This window comes from Artemia franciscana, chromosome 12 (genome assembly GCF_032884065.1).
Source record: "Artemia franciscana chromosome 12, ASM3288406v1, whole genome shotgun sequence".
In the NCBI taxonomy this organism is placed as follows: domain Eukaryota; kingdom Metazoa; phylum Arthropoda; class Branchiopoda; order Anostraca; family Artemiidae; genus Artemia; species Artemia franciscana.
The window spans coordinates 18,255,089-18,278,016 of NC_088874.1; the positions used below are offsets into that span (position 1 = coordinate 18,255,089).

At 36.4% G+C, this 22,928-nt stretch overlaps 1 protein-coding gene across 9 annotated transcripts in view; it reads right to left on the bottom strand.

The window, feature by feature from the left end:
* Positions 1 to 22,928, bottom strand: part of LOC136033792 (sodium bicarbonate cotransporter 3-like) — a 120,897-nt gene that overhangs the window by 81,570 nt on the left and 16,399 nt on the right. For 2 of the 9 annotated variants that reach the window (XM_065714702.1, XM_065714696.1), the window contains exon 1: positions 13,024 to 13,172. The exons of the other annotated variants lie outside the window; for them this stretch is intronic. In XM_065714702.1, the coding sequence (XP_065570774.1) occupies positions 13,024 to 13,037 (14 nt within the window). In that variant the 5' untranslated portion in view covers positions 13,038 to 13,172. Of the gene's footprint in view, positions 1 to 13,023; positions 13,173 to 22,928 lie in introns of those variants that run through there. 9 annotated transcript variants of the gene reach the window in all.

Genomic DNA, 22,928 nt, shown 5'->3' on the forward strand with positions numbered 1-22,928 from the left:
GTCAAAGTTTGTAACTTGTAGCCCTCCCACGAGGACTGTGGGGGAGTAAGTCGTCCCCAAAGACATAGTTATAAGGTTTTTCGACAACACTGAATAAAATGGCTATCTCAGAATTTTTATCCGTTGACTTTGGGAAAATAATTAGCGTGGGAGGGGGCCTAAGTGCCCTCCAATTTTTTTGGTCACTTAAAAAGGGAACTAGAACTTTTAATTTCCGTTAGAATGAGCCCTCTCGCAAGATTCTAGGACCACTGGGTCGATACGATCACCCCTGGGGAAAAAAAACAAACAAACAATAAACACACATCCGTGATCTGCCTTCTGGCAAAAAATACAAAATACACAAGTTCTCTGATACACTGAATCTGATGGTGTGATTTTCGTTAAGATCGTATGACTTTTAGGGGGTGTTTCCCCCTATTTTCTAAAATAAGGCAAATTTTCTGAGGCTCGTAACTGTTGATGGGTAAGACTAAACTTGAAAAAACTTATATATTTAAAATCAGCATTAAAATACGATTCTTTTGATATAGCTATTGGTATCAAAACTCCATTTTTTAGAGTTTTGGTTACTATTGAGCCGGGTCGCTCCTTACTACAGTTCGTTACCACGAACTGTTTGAAAGACTTGGCTGATCCACGCCATAATAGCTGATAAGCAACTACGTAAAACTCTACAGCCTAAAATAAAACTCTAAAAATATACAATTATGTATATTAGTTTATTGGGCTAATTATCTATAATAAACGTTAATTTTTTACGGGCCACAAGTACATTTGGAGACGAATGACATACCACGCACTAGAACAACCTTTTAGACTGGTTGGACTTATATAACAAAATTAATTTTAAGCGTATCCTCTTTTATAACGTTAATAAATTCAAATTATCGAGATTTTCAGGATGAACATCAGTAGCCTATATATTAAACTGTCAATCTACATTTTATTCCTTCTTTCCAGTAAACTTGGTTATTATGATGATTTCTTTCTTTTTTCTAGGTTGATGTTATGTAGGGGCGTCATTTCGGGGGGGGGATATAGCCAATGCCCCTTGACTATCGAGATATGGACCCCTCTTGTCCCCCTCAATAAAAATGCTGGAGTTACTCCCTTGATGTTATGACAAATAGAAACACACAGCTAGAATCAAAAATTTTGTTTCAAGTTTAGCGCAAGTCACGTTTGTTAGAAGGCACCGGGGGGGGGGGTATTAGCCCTGGTTATGTTTGGTGCAGTTTTTGTTCCTAATAGGTAACCAAATTGGCTGGGAAGAAGGCATAAGAAAGGATCAAAAGGAAGTTGGGACTCCGCGGAAGAGGGTGAAGAGTTAAATCTCATAGTAGGCCGCTCCTTAAGAGGAGCATGCGTGGCTGTGTTCTCCTCCGTCGGTTAGGTGCTGTAACAAGTTGTTAGTAGTAGTAGTGGTAGTTAATTATTTTTTTTTACTTTGAATGAATCAGATTAGCTAAAAAAAGCTTAAAAATCATTGTTTGTATTAATAGTTTATTTTGTACCGACTGCAAAAATATCTAGGAACAAGTGCCCCACGGTGCGCCATTTTTGCCTTAGAAACTCAAAAGCTCAATATATAGTTTCGATAATTTCAAATCGATTGTTATCTCAGAATTTTTAATTCTACAACAGTTAGACCCTCTTCAGGTTGAAATGTTCTCTTGCGCCACAAATTGACAGAACATCCCGCTCTACTATGGCGCCATATATTTTGCCTCTTACAATGGGCACTAAAGCTTTAAATTTCTATTCGAATGATCAATCATCAATCTCCCGATATCCTACAACCATTAGCTTGATGAAACCAAGAGCTAAGAGCTCATATGGCACTTATGAGGCCAGAAGAGCTAAGAGCCAAGAGCTCATATGGTATGAGCTCTAACAAAATTCTAAGAATCAATAGATTGATTTAAAAGGAAAATCAGAGGCTTAATGCCGATCGGTATTTAAAATAAGAGCTCTGAGTCACGATATCCTTCTAAATAACAAAATTCATTAAGATCCGATCACCCACTCGTAAGTTATAAATATCTCATTTTTTCTCATTTTAACTCTCCCTTTAGCCCCCCCCCCAAGATGGTCGAATCTGGGAAAACGACTTTATCAAGTCAATTTGTGCAGCTCCCTGACACGCCTACCAATTTTCATCGTCCTAGCACGTTCAGAAGCACCAAAATCGCCATATCATTGAACCCCTCCCCCCAACTCCCCCAAAGAGAGCGAATCCAAAACGGTTCGGACATATCTACGACAAACGCTGCGACATATCTACGACATTTGCTTATTCTATCCACCAAGCTTCATCCCAATTCCTCCATTCTAAGCGTTTTCCAATATTTCTAATTTCCCCCTCCAACTCCCCCCAATGTCAACAGATCTGGTCGGGATTTGAAATAAGAGCTCTGAGACATGAATTCCTTCCAAATATCAAATTTCATTAAGATCCGGTCACCCGTTCTTAAGTTAAAAATACCTCAATTTTTCTAATTTTTCTAAATTAACACCCCCCCCCCAGCTCCTCCAAAGAGAACAGATCCGTTCCAATTATATCAATCACGTATCTAAAACTTGTGCTTATTCTTCCCATCAAATTTCATCCGATCTCTCCACTCAAAGCGTTTTCCAAGATTTAGTTTCCCTCCTCCAACCCCCTATGTCTCCGGATCCAATTCGACTCGAAAATGGAGCATCTGAGACATAAGATCCTTCTATATATCAATTTTCATTAAGATCAGATCACTTATTTGTAAGATAAAAATACCCCAATTTTCACGTTTTCAAATAATTCCAGTTTCCCCCTCCAACTCCCCCCAATGTCACAGGATCTGGTCAGAATTTAAAATAAGAGCTTTAAAGCACAAGATCCTTCTAAATATCAAATTTCATTAAGATCTGATCATCCGTTCGTAAGTTACAAATATCTCATTTTTGCGAATTACCCCCCCCCCCAACTCCAACAAAGAGAGCGGATCCAGTCCGGTTATGTCAGTCACGGTATCTTAGACTTTTTTTTTATTCTTCCATCCAGTTTCATCCTTATCTCTCCGCTTTAAGTATTTTTTAAGATTTCCGGTCCCCCCCCCCATGAAGCTGGATCCGGTTGAGATTTAAAATAAGAGACCTGAGTTATGAGGTCCTTCATAAGTTAAAAAGGCGTCATTTTTTAAATTTTTCAGAATTAACCCTACCCAATTCCCCCAAATAGAGCGAATCTGTTCCAATTATGTCAATCACGTATCTAAGACTTTTGCTTATTTTTCCCATCAAGTTTCATCCCGATCCCTCCACTCAAAGCGTTTTCCATGATTTTAGGCCCCCCAACTCCCCCCAATACCACCAGATCCGGTCAGGATTTGAAATAAGAGCTTTGAGACACGATATCCTTCTAAATATCGAATTTCATTGAGATCCGATCACCCGTTCGTAAGTTAAAAATACCTCATTTTCTCTAATTTTTCAGTACCCCCCCCCCAAACTACCCCAAAGAGAGCAGATCTGTTCCGGTTATGTCAATCATGTATCCAGGGCTTGTGCTTATTTTTTCCAAGATTTTAGGTTTCCCCTTCCCAACTCCCCCCCCCCAATGTCACCAGATCTGGTCGGGATTTAGAATAAGAGCTCTGAGACACGATATCCTTCCAAACATCAAATTTCATTAAGATCTGATGAACCGTTCGTAAGTTAAAAATACTTTATTTTTTCTATTTTTTCCGAATTAACCACAACCACAACCTATTTGGCACATTCTTCATTAGATTCTTCAAATGGAGAAATAAAAATTAAAGTAAATGTCCTGCAACTTAGTTCAAGAGGAATTAGAAAAGAAAACTGAACTGATAATTGTGAGAGAAAATCTGATACAGTCCTTCTCTAAAGACGTCTAACAAACGAAAGAAGAACACTGACGTTCCCTTGTTTAAGGCCTATACAGTGGGAAAGAGAAGAGAGCAGAGGCGGATGCCTGCTACCCTTACTAAAACAAAATTATCCCTTTCACGTAGCGACTTCATCTTCTACAGGGAACAACGAAATTGACATCATATCAGCAAGACTGCAAGATGTTAGTTGGTTATCTACTGCTAATTTTCTACAACCGGGCAACAGTGAATTTAGAATTGACTCAGTTTAAACAGGTGATCGAGTGTTTTCATAAGTGGGAAATTTAATCATCACAACCAGATGTTAGATATCAAGACAGGATCAGCGGTCTCCTTCTTTGTAGATTACATTTTAGAACCAGAAAGCAATCTCTTTTTTTACTTTAATAAATAAATAAAATAAAGTCTTTTTCAACTGAAATTAAGGAGCAACATTAAAAGGAAAAACAGATTTATTAAGTATATGAAAGGGGTTGCCCCCTCCTCAACACATCTCTCTTTAAGCTAAAATTTTGAGTACTTTTAAAAAAGCTTCTTGTTCTAACTAAAAGACCCTTGTGTTTCAGGAGTCGTTCTAAATGCATTGTGACAAAATTCAAACCTTAGCGCAAAGATCAAGGCATTGAGGAGGAGGCAATCCCCTTCATATACGTAAAAATTTATGTTCGTTTTAAGTTTTAATGTTGCTCCTTACTTTCAGTTGAAAAAAACTTGTTTTTTATTCATTTTCTGACCGTCTAGTTTCCAATCTTTTTGTTCACTTAAAAAGGACATTAGAACTTCCGATTTCAATTCAAACGAGCATTCTTACCACATTCTAAGACCACTGGGCCGATACGATCACCCCTTAAAAAAAACAATAAACACGCATCCTTGATCTTTCTTCTGACAAAAAATACAAGATTCTACATTTTTGCATATAAGAATTTGAAACCAGTACAATAGGGTTATCTGATTCGTTGAGTGTGATGGTGTAATTTTTACTAAGATTCTTTGACTTTTAGGGGTTTTTTGCCCCTTTATTTCGAAAATCAAGCAAATTTTTCCAGGCTCGTAGCCTTTAATGGGTAAAACTAAACTTTATGGAACTTATCTATTTGAAATCAGCACAATAAGCCGATTCTTTTGATATATCTATTGGTATAAAGATTCCTCTTTTTAGAGTTTCAGTTACTATTGAGCCGGGTCACTACTTACTTACAGTTCGTTACTACGAGCTGTTTTATGTGATCTAGATACTCACGTGCAACTAAGGGCTAGTACTCAAAAATTTACTTCCCCATTTTGCTTGTGAGCGGAACTGAATTATGAACAATCTTTGACTAGTGTCATGACTAGTGCCAAACAACAAAAACATTTCACAATGACAAGTGGCAAAGTTGACAAAGTATCATTAGCTGATCAAATTTGTTAGCAAAGAAAAAAACAAGAACATATTTGCAAGAAATCCAATTAAAACATCAAAATAGAGATGACTAAGGTATCTGCAATCCAAAAAAGAGCTTTGCTCTAATATCCTCCATATCTTAAGCTTAACAAAAAAGGAACAAAAATTTGTTGCCTGTAGGAATGCAAAATGTGAGAAAGCTTGGTTAGAAAAAAAAAATGGATTTGTAAGATTGTATCCCTCAAGTAACCATATGAAGATAGACTGAATTAATTGAATAACAAATACGAAAAAAACATCTAAAATATGTTCGGCAAAACTTTCAAATTTTAGAGCTCTTAGATCCCAATAACCCTTAAAGAAAGCGGCAGAGCATTCACAGTAACAAAGGACAGAATGAATCCAAGAAACACTTATGATAAAAAATGATTGTTCCACCTAGGAACAACCAGAACAGAGAAAGACAAAAATGAAGAAAGAATTAACCAACGCCTAATTAAAGAGCATCTCTGGAGCAATTTAAACCTGTCCGAAAAAGCTAAGGCCTGGGGTAAACGATCCTAATCACTATAGATAATTTAATGTTAAAAAAGAGGGACTCCTTTTCCACATACTTGAACCAAGAAAGGAAGATTCAAGCTGGGATTAGTATAGTACTACTAACATTCTATCTTTGCAAGTTCTTCACAGATTGATTAAGAATATAATAATTCCGTTTGCAACAAAAGCTGCATATAGGAGGCAGATTGGCTTCCTTTCAATCACTGTACAATTGATTGCTTAGTAAGACAGGAAAATAAAAGGAAACAGGTTTATTAATGGGAAAGAGATATTTATAATTTTCCTGGATAGGAAATCCGCATCTGATTGGGCTGATGTGTGAATATGAAGAAAGTAGAAGAATTTGAAAATCCCAGGAAAATTGCAAATTCGCTATCTAGCTAAGTAAGTTGGTTGTATTATATATGGGGATGCAAATTAGAAGGGATCAAGTAAATCAGATACAGTTTTCATTACAATACTGAGGAAATCTATAGTTTGCCTACATAGAAACCCAATTCCTGTAATGACTTTTCAATTGGGTGTAAGTGACTTACAGATACGTTAAGACAGGCTGCTTGCGAAATATTCACAAGGAACACTACTTTAGATGAGGATTTGATTAATATGGAGGAACAATTGAGGTGTAAAATAAAGATATTAGGTCTAGAGTACGAAATAGTCCTGCATAGGCAAAATTCATAATATAAAAAAATTTAAGCTTTTCAAAAAAAAAACATCGTGTAGTGATTAAATCGTGTGTAATAAATGAAAATGTATTTTCCTGGGATAGTGATTATATTCTGACTCTAAAACAACATGACTATATACGAACTCTCATTGACGGAACTCAGTCAGAAAATAGTCCTGGTTGTGCGGTGGTGGTACCCAGTATGTCAATTTCTGGTAATTTTAAAGAGGACCTATCTTTTTTTCAAAAGAAGTTATAGCCTTCTTATGAAGCACCAGATTTTATAAAATATAACGGGAACGACGTCCGGAAGTGGATATGATCAAACTCAGAATTGGTCCTGTGTTTTCTGAAAAATTGACGTAATTCCGGCTAGGAGATATTAGATAGTATTTTGAAAATTATTAGGTCATTAATAATTGGTGATAACATATTAATGAAATAAGTCCCAATGCATGTTGGAACTGGCTGATAGCGTAGTTAAGAATATTCGATACCTTAGACATCATTTTATGAGCATCGGCTGACTGTCTCAAAGGCAAAGGATTCTTTAGCGAATTCTCCAGGGGACTACTTATCATTGAAACCTATTGAGAATTTGTGATTTAATTATGAAATTTATTTGAAAAGACAATGGAATTGTGTTGGCAAAGTTTTTAATCAAAGCAGGTTGCATCACAGAAAATTCGAAGAGCTATCAAATTGATCAAATGACATTTCTTTTGATGTGATTTTTTGGCATTTTCCTAGCAGGTATACAAGAACGTTTTTAGGGACAACCATTTCTTGAATTTTTAAAAAAAAATTCTGCTCCGTTTGATCGAAAAAACAAAATTTATACTTCCTAATGATATAAGTTTCCCTAAAACTAAATATCTCTATCACCGGACAAAACAAGGGAAGTTTCAAAGTTTTTCTAAGATTTCAGGAAAAGTAGATGTCGGCTTTTAATTTCGTGCCTTTTATTTGGATCGATTATCCAAGCTCAATAAGTCATGGGACTACCGCCCAAACAATTCTAAACAATTTGGCCACAGAAACTAAAAGTTTACAATGGACGAGATAGGTTGATTCTTTCTTGTATCAAATCCTATTAAATGGGGTATATTAAACAGCCAGAATTTATGTGTAAAACCAATGCAAAGCGACTGTTTTTGATGTATAACATTTTGAACTCAGGCTGTTCATTATTTTGAAACTCAGGGCTATTCAGCGTTGATTTCTCTTATTGTGAAATGTGTAATAAATATAATGACATTAGGCATATTCTGATGAGGCAAATGAAATATCAAGTGCAAAGGTGTATTTAAAGACCATGCTATTAAGTATTTTAGCGCTTTTACGATGAGACCAATTTCAGAAGAGACAAAGTCCCCGAAAACCAAAAATTTTACATTTTCGATGTCTAGAAGAAGCAGTGATTAATCATAAGGAACAAAATAGGTGATAAACTACGCTCCATAATCAACGTTATTGTCCGACTTCATGGCATAGTATTACAATCTGATAGGGTCTCGTCATCAAAAGTATTTGCCTGAAGTCAAAAGTGACGACCCTGGATTATAAAGCCCAAATTGACATTGCGCTAAGAAGGAGGATCGATTGGTTCGCTCAAACGACAACACCCAAACAAACACACAAATCCGCTTTATCACCTGCCAACAAAGGAAATAGTGTTTTCACTGACTGCAGATTCAAATCTTTTGGACTTGAAAATTAACAATAGAAATTCCACAAAATATTTAATCTCACTGAAATTTATGTTAGTCTTTAAGAAGAGTCAGAATTCCTTTTGCTATAAAATTTGACGACAATATTAGGCTACCTGTAACTTATTCTTCAAAAAATCAGAAAACTTCCTTCAACAACAATTAGTATAGTTAAAATCCAACATTAATCGTAAATTTATAAGTATTTCTTAGCTCACAACGATTTATGCTTCTTTTTGAAAACGACGACCACGTCAAAAATTTTCCTTTACACAAAAAAAAGAAAAAAAAATAGAACAGTAAAGAGGAATATCCTGTCAATTCTTTATTCTTAGAAAGACAATTCATTTTTAAAGATACAATTATATCATATTATAATTAGTATCAGCCATCACGATTGTAATCATTAATATGGGAAACTACAGCAGCATTTACAATAGAGTCAAGGCTAATAGACATCCGGAAATAACAAATTAATGCCAGATAAAAGTTATTTGACTTTCGAGCAATGGCATAGACTTATTGATCATAAATATTTTTTTTTAACAGTGTTTCTCGTGAAAGCAAAAACCGAAGTTGAAACTTAAAATGGACATATGTTTTTCTTCGCAAATTATAGAAGATATATCTAGAAAACTGGCTTAAATAATAAGAATCTTATGAACTGAATATTTTCGAGTATCTCTAGTCTAGAATTCACTAGAATAGCCCTTTACTGAAAGCAGAAAAATTATCTTAAAGAAAAGACGTTCTATAAGGATCAGAAAATTCCATGAGTAGCTTGCAGAAAATAAAAGAATTATTCATGGATCTCTCAATAGTCTTCACCAACCGATAACTTTTCGATAACTTTTAGTATACAATTATAATTCTCTAAAAAACTCAGCCAATCTCAGTTTTCAGTAAACACTAGTTTTTGAATTTGACAGATGAAGGGAAATACCACTAGTCAGCTAGATTTTTAAGTATGGGCTATCTTAAGTAATCTATGAAGCAGAAATTTTGCTCGTTTTAAATTTCAATTTCGTTTGGTAACAATGGATGCAACAAAAGAATCAAATTTCGATGCCTATTCAAAGTATACAAAATTCATCAAGTTGGTGTTGCCCATCAGAAGTTACAAGCCTGAGAAGATTCGCCCAATTTTTGAAAAAGGGGGAAACAACCCCAAAACATCAAGTGATCTTAATGAATATAACACCACCAGATTCAGCATATCAGAGAACCTTACTGTAGAGGTTTCAAGCTTCTATATCCAAAAGTAGAATTTTGAACATTTTGCCAGAAGGAAGATCATGGTTGCGTGTTTACTTGTTTCTGTTTGATTTATCAGGGGATGATCAAATCAAACCAGTTATCCTAGAAGATTGAAAAAGGGCTCATTTGATCGGATATAAAAATTTCTAGTGCCCTTTTAAGTGACCAAAAATATTGGAGGGCAGCTAGCCCGCCTTTTACGTCCATTTTCTTCCCAAAGTCATCCGATCAAAATCTTGATTTTGAGCCATTTTCTCCAGGACAGTCTATAAATCTAAAAACTGTGTCTGTAAGGATGACTTGTCCCCCCCCCCAGAGCCTCCAGGGGAAAGGCTACAAGCTATCAACATATAGTTTACATATAGTATTGGCTATTGGGAAGTATATAGATACCATTCGGGAGGGGGATATTTTTTTACAGGAGAGATTTTCTGAAAGAGGGGTAACGTAGGAGGATCTTTCCATGGGGGATTTTTTTTGTAGGGGAAGGGATTTTTCATGGAGAGGGAGCTGGATTTCCTGACATTATTTAAAAAACGATCAGAAACTAAATATAAAAAACAAGTTTTTTCTGTCGAAAGAAAGGAGCCACTATAAAACTCAAAACGAACAGAAATTATTCCTTATATAAAGGGGTTGCCCCCCTCCTCGATACCTTACTCTTTCCAATGAAGTTTAACTTCTTGTCTCAATTCCTTAAGAAAGACTCCAGAAACACAATGGCCGTTTAATTAGAATAATAAGAATTTCTAAAGGTTCTAAAAAAACTTCAGCGTAAAGAACGAGGCACTAAGGAGGGGGCAATCCCCTCCAAATACCTAGTAACTTCTGTCCGTTTTGAGTTTTGACGTTGGTCCTTACTTTCAGTTTAAAAACTTATTGTTTTTTTTATTGTTATTTCATTTCTGATCATTTTTAAATAATGACGTTAAATCTGGCTTCCCCTCCATGAAAAATTCTTTCGCCCCCACGTAAAATTCCTCCCCGGAAAGTACTTCCCACGTAAAATACTCCCCTAACAGGAAAATCCCCCCAGAAAATTATGTTCTAGCTGAAAATCCCCTCCCCCCGGAAAACTTCTTGTGGACGATTCAGGCTGAAATTTTTTCTTATCACACTTTCATTTGAAAAAGACTTTACTTTTCGATTTTTTTTTTAATCATGCCAGAAATACCCCCTTCGTGGAAAATTCTTCCTGCAAATACACCCCCCCCCCCTTCATCCCTTGGTAGGAAGTTACTCCCGCAGAAAACTCCCCCTGGAGAATTTACCCGTGGAAAACTCCTCCATCGAGAATTTTGTCCGTGGAAATCCCCCCCCCTACGGAAAGAAACTCTAGATAATTCTAATCTGGTAAAGATTCGCTCCGGGTAATTCTCCATAATATCTTCACATGTAAAATTGAGTAATAAATTTCATATAGGAATTCCAGAAAATTCCCCCCAGTGTAAAACTTCCCTTGCAGAGTTCATCCCCCCACAAGCTATCCTTCTCACGGAAAAATTATCCCCGTGAATAATCATCCCTACAGAAAATTCACCATCACCCCCCCCCCCGAAAAATGTCTGTATACTTCCCAATTACAAATATTATATAGATACAATGGGCAAATTTCATGACTTACAGTGGGGAAATATACAAAGAAAAAAAATACATCCATGATCTTTATTCTAACTTCTATTAAAAGGTTCTCGGATACACTGAACCTGAAAGCGTGATTTTCATCAAGATTCCTTGACTTTTAGGGGATGTTTCCCCCTTTTTTGAAAATCAGGAAAAGTTTCCGAGGCTTGTAGCTTTTAATGGGTACCACTAATCTTAATAAATCTTATATATTTGGAATCAGATTAATAAGTCAATTCTTTTGATACACCTATTGATATCAAAATCCCGTTTTTTAGAGTTTTAGTTACTATTGAGCCACGTCGCTCCTTATTTACAGTTCGTTACCACGAACTGTTTGATACGTAAGGTTTTACGGATGATGAAGACAGACTGCCAAACATTGTGCTTTCGGCCATTCTTCTTAGGCAAAACGAAAAGCAGATAGTTCCCAAATGAGGTGGGACAAGGTCATGAAGAAGGAATTTGGAACTTTAGAGGAGGGGGTAAGAAGTGAACTCTGAATAGATTGTAGTAGGGAACCGTGCACAGCTGGGATAAACTTGGTGTCTTGGTACTACAGTGATTTGTTAGTAATAGTAGTTATATGTTCTCTGCCAAGGACAAGGATTGCCACTTGGACATTATTCTTGCCAAAAATTACGTATTTCAGAGACATCTTATTCCGGTTGTGGACAATTTGAGGCCTTTTTTTTAATTGACTTAAGTGAGATTAACACCAAATACTAGCCCAAGTTCCTAACATAAGCCTTCCTTAGAAGTTCTCGATCTGAGAGCTATTACTTAAAAAAAGAAAGGAATCACTTCGAGACTTCCAACACAAGATGTAGGATATTTACAGACTCAACAGAAAACTTTAACAGTTTTGAAACAGTTGCATCCTCAAACGACCGCACAGTATAAAATAAGAGATCTGAGTTACGAGGTCCTTCTAAATATGAAATTTCATTAAGATCCGATCACTCGTTCGTAAGTTAAAAATACCTAATTTTTTCAAACTTTTCAGAATTCACCCTCCCTCCAAACTCCCCCAAAGAGATCGGATCCGTTCCGGTTATGTCAATCACGTATCTAGGACTTGTGCTTTTTTTTCCACCAAGTTTCATCCCGATCCCTCCACTCTAAGCGTTTTCCAAGATTTTAGGTTCCCCGCGCCCAAACTCCCCCCAATGTCACCAGATCCGGTCGGGATTTAAAATAAGAGCTCTGAGACACGACATCCTTCCAAACGTCAAATTTTAATTAAGATCCGATTATCAGTTCGTAAGTTAAAAATACCTCATTTTTCCTCATTTTTCCGATTTAACTTGGTAGATACCAAGTGTCATAAAAACGAGAAATGCCACAGCAAGCGTTTGATTTCACAAACATTGACCTGTATAACCTAAAATTTGGTAAGGCCTCCATGCATTCGAAAATACCGCGTAAACCTCCTATTCCAATTCCAGAACTTGTATGAGGGTATACGGACTGCATACGGACTTCAAATGACACTAGCAATCCTTCTTTGTCATCTTCTCCTCCCTTCTGTTTTGTTTGTGGGAAGTGGGAGTACCTGAGCTGCCTGTCCCCAACAGTTTAAGGCCTCGAGGCCGGCTGGTACCAATACGGCTCTTCCTATATCTGTCTATTAACAAATGAACTAACATCATTTTTATACCAGTCCTAATAAGGGGGGGGGGGGGTTAATACCAGAGTTGTCTCTCACTCAATTGGACTATCTGTCTTGGCTTTTTCTACAATTAGCCATGACTTGATGACCACACTATTTGATTTTAATTCACGAAATTCCGAAAGTGCAAATGATCCATTTCATATTTATTAACAGCATTGGCCTTTAAGGTCACTAGCAAAAACTAACGTCAAAAAAAGTACGGTCAAATTTTATTTCGTTGACTTCTCTAATATCTGCAATCGCATTACCTGTAGTCGTCCATTATTTCCGACTTGAATCGACAGTCGATATCCAATATATGCTAGAAGGCCAGGATATCTTCCAGCCTTCTTTTAGATGTGAACCACTGAGAAAGTGATTTGATATTGATTTTTTCCTCGTCAGCTTTCTTATTAGAAAACTTGCGAAGTGCAATCAACTTATACATAATCCAAAAGACAAAGCTATAAAATTTAGAAATTGATAAGGATTTCATAAAACTGGCATTTAGTAAAATATACTCTCTGGGATTAGTGTGTAAACTATAGAATGAATTTTACATCAAGGGGCTGCACACTGTCTAATTTCCAATGTTAAGCCAATTTGCATCGCCATGTCTACGCCTAAGGCTACTTTTTATGCCTCAAAACCTACGTCCTGTGCCCCTGAATATCTTTAATATTACACCACCTTGTCAATCCAGCCGCTGGTGAATAAAAAGCCATCTAGTGCATAACCCCTTGGTTTGGATTTTGCAAAAAGGCTTTAGTAATTTCGGCAATAAATCTTTCAATATCAAACAAATTAAACGAAATATTTGTGTTAGCTGATAAAACTGATTTTCCTGAACTTCTATCAAACAGTTAGCAGAGCAATTGACGGACAAATTGTTATATTGCGTCGTTATATGATTAGGCTTCATTAATTTATTGACTAGGGGCTCCAAAAGTTCAATCGATAAAACCAAACAGTAAGAAATATTCCTCAAAATTTCCAAAAATTTCAATTGATAAAACCAAATAGTAAAAATTTTCCTCAAAATTTCAACTGATAAAACCAAACAGTGAAAAATCTTCCTCTTCATAAAGCAGAATTAGGGAGTCGGCATTGGCAGAAGAAAAGGGCCAGTGCCAGGGTGGCAAAAACCCTTTTTAGAAGGAGGACGAACCTTTAATGGAGAATTGGTGATTTTTTTTTTTTTAATCACATAAAAACAAGAACTTACTGTTTTCAGTCTTATACTACTTTAAACTGAAAGAAAATAGTTTCTGGACGAGGAGAATGGCGATGATTAGAGATCAAACATAAAACCGCTTTGACACTTACCACCTTAATTGTTTGGACCAACAAGAACCTAATTCGCATAAAATTGCGTCAGAAGACACGGGCCCCGCAAAAATATGGCCGAAAAACTTTTCTATCTGATCAACATGAAACTTATATGCTCAAGTCCTAGATTAAAAGGAAGACGAATTCAGAATTAAAATTAGAAAAAAAGTTGGTCCCCCTAATAAACTGGGTCCAATAGAGACCCAGCCAGCTTTTCCCCGATTGACTTAAAGCTTACACCAGTAAGTTTCTTAACTAAGAAGACCCTAATGACACTGAAAAATGGATAAAATATCGATTCATCGGGAAATGGGGCCCAAAAAGGCTAACTGATGCCTAAATTAACCTTTAACATTGAAATAACCTTTTAAATATTGGTAATTTTTGAAGCAATTGGTTAAGTTAGTTGAAGCATTATTTTGGACTGACAAATCAATAAGTGATTTAGCAATTGATTTTCTATATATCTGGAAAAAATGTGGTTTAAAGGAAAAGAATGTGGATAGATAATAATTACAAATACAACTGGGGAAACTAAATTGATGGTTTAAAATGTAATGATGTTAATTCCTAGAAGTCTAAGGAATTTTTGAATGTTCAAAGTTATAAAAATGAAGAGAAACTAGCCCTACTCATTTTCGTAACAATTTCTGTTTGTTTTCAGTTTGGCTGGATCATTCATTTTATTTTCTGTTCGTTTTAGTTTCATTAAGCAATTCATAATAATTACTGTTAGTAATTACAGTTAACCTTGATTTTATCTATTTCCATATAACAGTACAATAATTGCACAACAATCTACAAATCCCCACAAAGGTTCCATGGCCTGTAGGAGAGGATTATAAAACAGATCTCATAACATTAAACATTTAAACACTTAACATGTAAAGCACTTGCTTCATAAAAATGGATGATCACTATGGATGAATTACTATATGACTTTATTTGTGTTCTCTTTAGAGTTTAATATGGCTCTTTATTTTTCTTTGACAAATATTTTTTTGAATATTTTTTTAACATGACCGGTTAAATTGCCACTCCCTTCCATATCCTTCAGAGCCAACCGAAACTCCTCTCACGCAGACTTGGGCCTTAATGTGCAATTTTTAAGTTCTGCACCCATTCCGGACAGATTCTCCTCCTTAATAGATAAGGCACAACTATAAGATGCTGCTAATATGTAAATGAGGTCTCAAATGTATCTCTCAATTCGACCAGAGCTTCAAATTATTTTTGCAATAGTCCTTCCTTTCAAATTAAATAAAAAAACACAAGTTTTTTCAACTAAAAGTAAGGAGCATAGACAGAAATTATTCCGTATTTGAGAGGGGGTGGCAGCCCCTTCCTCGACTCTTGCTCTTTACGCTTAAAAACTTTTAAAAGTCCTTAAAATACTTCTCTTCTTGCTAAAAGTACAAAATTCCACATTTCTGTAGATAGGAGCTCAGAACTTCTACAACAGGATCCTCTGACACGCTGACTCTGATGGGGTTATTGCCATTAAGGTCGGCTGACTTGTTGAGGGTGTTTCCCCTCTCAGGCAAATCATTTCAGGCTCGTAGCTTTTGATGGGTAACAATAAACGCAAAATTTTTCATATATTTGGAATCATAGGCAGCGCAATAACGCTGCCTAAGTAAAGAACGATGTTTACACAATGTGTTTATTTATTTTAAACCAGGGCACTTCGTATCGAAAAAGTTGTCGTAGAAACTTCGAAAGGGTTTAATCAATTGGTAATTGAGAGGGCTAGTGTTCTTTTTAATAGTCGAAAGTGACTGGAGGGCAATCAACCCCTTACCGCGCCCATCATTTCCCCAAACACATCCAGTCAAAACTTTGAGGCAGCCATTTTGTTCGACGTAGTTTAAAAGTACCGAGACTATATCTTTGAGGATGACAACCCCTCAATGGCCCTCAGGGCAAGGGTTGTAAGTTCTACCCTGGGGGCATGTAACGTTTTTAAAAAAAACGTGGTCATATGAACTTCGGAGGGGGCTCACTTAAATGATAATTAGAAGCTCTAGTGCCCTTTTTGAGAGTCAAAGTGATCGGAAGGCAGTTAACCACCCCCCCCCCACACACACATATACACACTTAGTATTTTTCCGAAATGCATCTAACAGAAATTTTGAGATAGCAATTTTATTTATAATAATCCAAATATCAGAGTCTGGTGGCAAGGGTTGTAAATTGTGCCCAGGGGTATTTAAGGTTTTTATGGAAGGGATGGTTGTATGGTTGTATGGAGGAAGGAAGAACATTTGGTTGAGAATTGTAAGTTCTAGTTTCCTTTTAAAAGTCAAAAGTGATGAAGGGCAGCTAGACCCCCCCCCTCCTAACTACCCCTAATGAAACCCAAAACGAACAGAAATTACAATAAATAACCGAGTCAAACTTAAAACGACCAGAAATCAACATGAGTAGGGCTCAAAACCCCTATACCTTCCCAAAACCAGAACATAATTTGCACTTTACTGAAAAAATTACAAATAAATGGACATAATCAGTTCGATGTACATATGATGACTCTTATTTTTTAAATTGTTAATAATATTTGACTTATAAAAGTTATAAAATTAAAAAAAAAATAAAATTCATTTTCAGTAAAGTGCAAATTACGTTCTGGCCTTGGGAAGGCGCAGGGGTTTGAAGCCCTACTCATGTTAACTTCCGTTCGTTTTGAGTTTGACTCAGTTTTTTATTGTAATTTTTGTTCGTTTTGGGTTTCACTTATTTATCGATGCTGATTTCTGGTAGTTTTGCACTTGGTAGATTATTTGATTCTATTTTTGTTCATTTTTGGTTTAATGGAGTTCTTTCCTTTTCTTTGAGAAACTCATTTTTGAAGAATTTTCTTTTAAAAAGCCCATTCTTTCGACGTATTAATCGTTATCGAAATTCATTTCTTTAGAATTTTGGTTACTATTGGGCCGAGTTGCTCCTTATTTACAGTTCGTTACCATGAACCGTTTGATATGAACATTGTCAAAGGCGAAGCAGTGGCGTCAGCAAAGTTAAGAACCAAAAGCATTCAATTAATCTTTTTTTTCTCTTGGCCGCTCCGTATGGAAGGGATGGTCATAGAAACTTTGAATGGGATTATTCGATAGGAATTAGAAGTTCCAGTAAGCTTTCTAAGTCGTTGATGATTGAAGGAAACCAGGCCCCTCATCAGCTCTTTTTTGCTACCCGGCTCCCATAGTAACCCCGAAGACATCCCATTAAAATTTGAAGATAACCATTTTATTCAAAACAGTCAGACAGTCCAATAAATATGCATCCAAGGATTACATGAACACCACAGCCCATGGTGTGGAAGCCGGAAATAATGTAAATTACCAGTTTATTAAACACAAGTTTCATGGAGGAAAAGGGTGGCTTATGTGGTTGCAACTGGCTCCTAACTTTTAGGGATCATTATTCGGGTCAAAACAATCAAAAATATTCTTTTGGAGGGGGAGAGAGGTAGGAAGTCCGAAAAAAGGCCAACAAGATTTTCCACTGGTCAGGTCAAAACTTACAACCGTAAGTACTTGTGTAAAAGTAAGCCAAATGTACCAAAATATTTCTGTGTATGAACCCCCCTTCCCCCCTCAAAAATGGGGCCACAAAAGGGGTCTTTTTTGCTGATCGGCTCGAAAAAATAGCATGAAGTCTTTGGGCTAAGGGATCCAAATGCAAAAGGAAAAATAAAAAATAAATATTTTCTTGTATTAAAAAGTATTTTATTGGCTGCTTCTCATGAAATGATGGTCATGAAAACATGCGAAGGACTGATTCGATTGGAATTCTAAGTTTTTAATGCCCTTTAAACAGCCAAAAGCGTATTGAGGGCAACTAGCAATACTCCCATATCCTGAAAGTGATAACTACCCCCCCCCGAAAATCCTATTAGATTGGATCTAAATTTTGACAGAAATTAAGTCCCGATAAACAGAAATGAAGTCCTATACTAATTCAGACTTTAAAATGAAAAGAAATGGCTATCAGTGAAACCAAGACAAACAGAAATAAAGTTCTATATGATTCGAACATAAAGCGAAGAGAAATGGCTATCAGTTCGTAAATGAAACCGAAAACGGACAGAAAATTAACCGAATCCTAAACGAACAGAACTTACAATGAATAATCAAATGAAACTTAAAACATAAAGAAATTACCACAAAAATGAGTAGAGTTACCGCTCCCTAAACCATCCAAAAGTCACAGCGATATTTGGAATTTATTGAAAACAGAGCTATATTTAAAAAAAAATCTTCTTTTGTAATTATAACACCAGAAAATCAAAACTGCCGATATTTGACACTGATCAATCCGTCTATTTTCATTAGTTCTTTCCATTCATTTTGATTATTACACAAATTTTTATATTTATTTCATTTTCGTCGATATTTTAACAAATAAAAACAACACTGTTCAGAACACATATCGTTTTCAATAAAATGCAAGTGACACTTGAGCCCAGTGATATTATTTCTGGCTGTGCTGCTGTTGATTCCTAACAAAGAAATTAAACAAAAACAAGACCTAAGAGCTCATATAGCTCATTACGTCAATTACATCTACGACCTTTATAAGCGTTTTCCAAGATTTCCAGTTTCCCCCTCCAACTCCCCCAACTGTCAACAGATCTGGTCGGGATTTGAAAGAAGAGCTCTGGGACATGAGTTCCTTCTAATTATCAAACTTCATTAAGATCCGGTCACCCATTCTTAAGTTAAAAATACCTCAATTTTTAAAATTTTTCCAAATTAACAATCCCCAGCTCCCCCAAAGAGAACAGATCCGTACCAATTATGTCAATCTCACATCTATAACTTGTACTTATTCTTCCCATCAAGTTTCATCCCGATCTCTCTACTCTAAGCGAGATTTCCAAGCCGGAAAACCAAGATTTCCGGTTTAAAAGATTTGTTTCCCCCCTCCAACCCTCTATGTCCCAGGATCCGATTCGAATTGAAAATGGAGCATCTGAGACATAAGATTATCCTATATATCAAGTTTCATTAAGATCCGATCACCCATTCGTAACATACCTCGATTTTCACGTTTTCCAAGAATTCTGGTTTCCCCCTCCAACTCCCTTCAATATCACCGGATCTGGTCGGGATTTAAAATGAGAGTTCTAAAGCACAAGATCTTTCTAGATATCAAATATCATTAAAATCTGGTCACCCATTCGTAAGTTAAAAATACCTCACTTTTTCTAATTTTTCCGAATTACTCCCTCCCTCCCCAACTCCACCAAAGAGAGCAGATCCGGTCCTGTTATGTCAGTCATCTATCTTGGACTTGTACTTATTCTTTCCACCAAATTTCATCCTGATCTATCCGCTTTAAGCTTTTTCCAAGATTTCCGCCCCCCCCCCTAATGACACTGGATTCGGTCGGGATTTAAAATAAGAGATCTGAGTTTCGAGATCCTTCTAAATGTGAAATTTCATCAAGATGCGATCACTCTTTCGTAAGGTGAAAAATACCTCATTTTTTCAATTTTTTTAGAATTAACCCTCAACTCCCCCCCCCAAATCCCCCAAAAGAGAGCGGATCCGTTCCGGTTATGTTAATCCCGTACCTAGGACTTGTGCTTATTTTTCCCACCAAATTTCATTCCGATCCCTATACTCTAAGCGTTTTCCAAGATTTTAGGTTCCGCCCCCCTAACTTCCTCTTCACCGGAAGCGGTCGGGATTTATAATGAGAGCTCTGAGACATGATATCCTTCCAAACATCAAATTTCAATAAGATCCGATTACTCCTTCGTAATTTAAAAATATCTTATTTTTTTAATTTTTCAGATTAACCCTCCTCCCCCGAAGAGACCGGATCCGTTCCAGTTATGTCAATCACGTATCTAGGACTTGTGCTTATTTTTCCCACCAAGCTTCATCCTGATCCCTCCACTCCAAGCGTTTTCCAAGATTTTAGGTTCCCCCCTCAATTCCCCCAAATGTCACAGGATCCAGTTGGGATTTAAAATGAGGGCTCTGAGACACGATATCCTTCCAAACTTCAAATTTCATTAAGATCCGATCACTCCTTCGTAAGTTAAAAATACCTCATTTTTTTCTAATTTTACAGAATTAACCCCCCCCCCCGAACTCCCCCAAAGAGATTGGATCCGTACCAGTTATTTCAATTTCGTATCTAGGACTTCTGCTTATTTTTCCCACCAAGTTTCATCCCGATCCCTCCACTCTAAGCGTTTTCCAAGATGTTAGGTCCCCCCTCAATGTCACCGGATCCAGTTGGGATTTAAAATAAGAGCTCTGAGACAAGATATCCTTCCACACTTCAAATTTCATTAAGATCCGATCACTCCTTCGTTAAAATACCTCATTTTTTCTAATTTTTCAGAATTAACCCTCCCCCCTCCAACTACCCCAAACAGAGCAGATCCGTTCCGGTTATGTCAATCACGTATGTAGGACTTGTGATTATTTTCCCCACCAAGTTTCATCCCGATCCCTCCACTCTAAGCGTTTTCCAAGATTTTAGGTTCCCCCTCCAACTCCCCCAATGTCACCGGATCTGGTCGGGATTTAAAATAAGAGCTCTGAGACACGATATCCTTCCAAAAATCAAATTTCATTAAGATCCCATCATCCGTTTGTAAGTTAGAAATACTTCGTTTTTCTATTTTTCCGAATTAACCGGTCCCCCACTCCCCCCACCCCAGATGGTCAAATCGGGAAGACTATTTCTAATTTAATCTGGTCCGGTCCCTGATATGCCTGCCAAATTTCACCGTCCTAGCTTACCTGGAAGTGCCTAAAGTAGCAAAACCGGGACAGATAGACAGACCGACAGAATTTGCGATCGCTATGTGTTACTTGGTTAATATCAAGTGCCATAAAAACAAGTTTTTTCAACTGAAAGTAAGGAGCGACATTAAAACTTATAATGAACAGAAATTATTCCGTACCTCAAACGGGCGGTCCCCTCCTCAACGCTTAGCTCTTTACGCTAAAGTTTTTATTGTTTTAAAAAGTAGAGTTGTGAGAAAGAGTCAAACTTTAGCGGAAAGAGCGGGGCGTTGAGAAGGGGACAGCCCCTTTCATAAAAGGGATAATTTCTGTTCGTTTTAAGTTTTAATGTCGCTAAAAACTTGTTTTTTTTTATTCAATTGTAACGTTTTTGAATTAATGCAGGTTTTGATTTTGGCTCACTCACATGAATAATTAAAACAAAACTTGCATATTAATTTTACCTTTTTTTGGCTAAATGGCTTTGTCAAAGATTTGATCGGACGATTTTGAGAAAAAGCGGCAGGGGAGGGGGCCTAGTGCCCTCCAATTTTTTCGGTTACTTAAAAAGGACACTAGAATTTTTAATTTTATTTACGAACGATTTTGTTAGTAATAATTATGCGTAACTTATAAATTAACTTACTTAACGAACTTCTATATTCGTATCTTTTTATTACGTATACAAGGGGATTCGTCGCCTCGTCAATACCTCGATCTTTACGCTAAGTTCGAATTTTGTTCCAATTCCTTGAGAATGACACCCTAACCACAAAGGCCGTTTAATTAGAATAAATAGCCCTTATGAAATTACTAAAAATACTTTAGCGTAAAGAGCGAGGTATTGAGGAGGGGACGAAATCCCTCATATACGTAATAATTTCTGTTCGCTTTATCTTTTAATGTTACTCCTTACTTTCACTTGAAAAAATGTGTTTATTCATTTAATTTCTGAACGTTTTTGAATTAATGCCGGTTTTGATTTTGGCTCACCGTACATAAATAATTAAAACGAAATTTGCGAAATTTTTTTTTTTACTAAATGGCTTTCTCAAAATTTTGATCGGGTGATTTTGAGAAAAACGGGCGGGGGAGGGAGCCCCCTTCCATGCGCCCCCTTCATGGAAATTATCTTCCCCCATGAAAAGATCCTCTCGCGTAATCCCCTCCTCCCGACCCCCCCCCCCAGCACCAGAAAAAATAACTCTTGAAATCGTCCGTATACTTCTACATAACCAATACTATATGTAAATTAAATAAAAAAAACAAGTTTTTCATCTGAAAGTAAAGAGCGACATTAAAAGTCAAAACGAACAGAAATTACCATACTCCGTGTATGGAAGGGGCTGTTCCCTTCTCAAAGTCCGGCTCTTTACGCTAAAGTTTGACTCTTTCTCTCAATTCTACTTTATAAAACATTAAATAACTTTAATAACTAAACATTTAATAACTTTCAACTAATGTTGAAGATTATTTGTTATCTTTATGTTTAATGCTGCTACCGTAGGCTGTTTGATTTAGTTTCTGTTCGTCTTCGGTTTCCTTTATTCATATAAAGTAGTTTCTGTTTGTTTTAGGTTTGAATTTTTATAGGACTTCTCATCCTAGATGGCTCTTTACTTTTCTCAGAAAAACGTTTATTGGAAACTTTTTTAATTAATACTGAAAAAGAAGAAGGGTTTATACAAGGGTATTCATTTTTTTTCAACCTAAGTAGACAAAAATTATTGAAATAAAAAAATTATGCTGAGTATATAAAAATTACTAATTGGTCGTATTTTGGCCATCTTCGGCTGTGATTTAAGGCATAGTTGTCCGACATTTATTGGCTAAAAACAGCTGTTTGGGTATAATGTCTTCTGTTACCTAATGTTATCATAGTGTAATGTTGACACTTTTTGTAAGAAAAACAAAAATTGAAGATTTCTCTTGGCCTAATTTGCATTATGTGGTCACAATCTCGAGATTTTCGGATTCTAATTTTCATGCTCATGGTTTCAAAGCGATTCTACGGAAGTTTCAAGTTTCTGACACAATCGGATATTGGGACACAAAGGCGTGCTACCAATCATAAGATGTGATTTTCCTACCTTTTC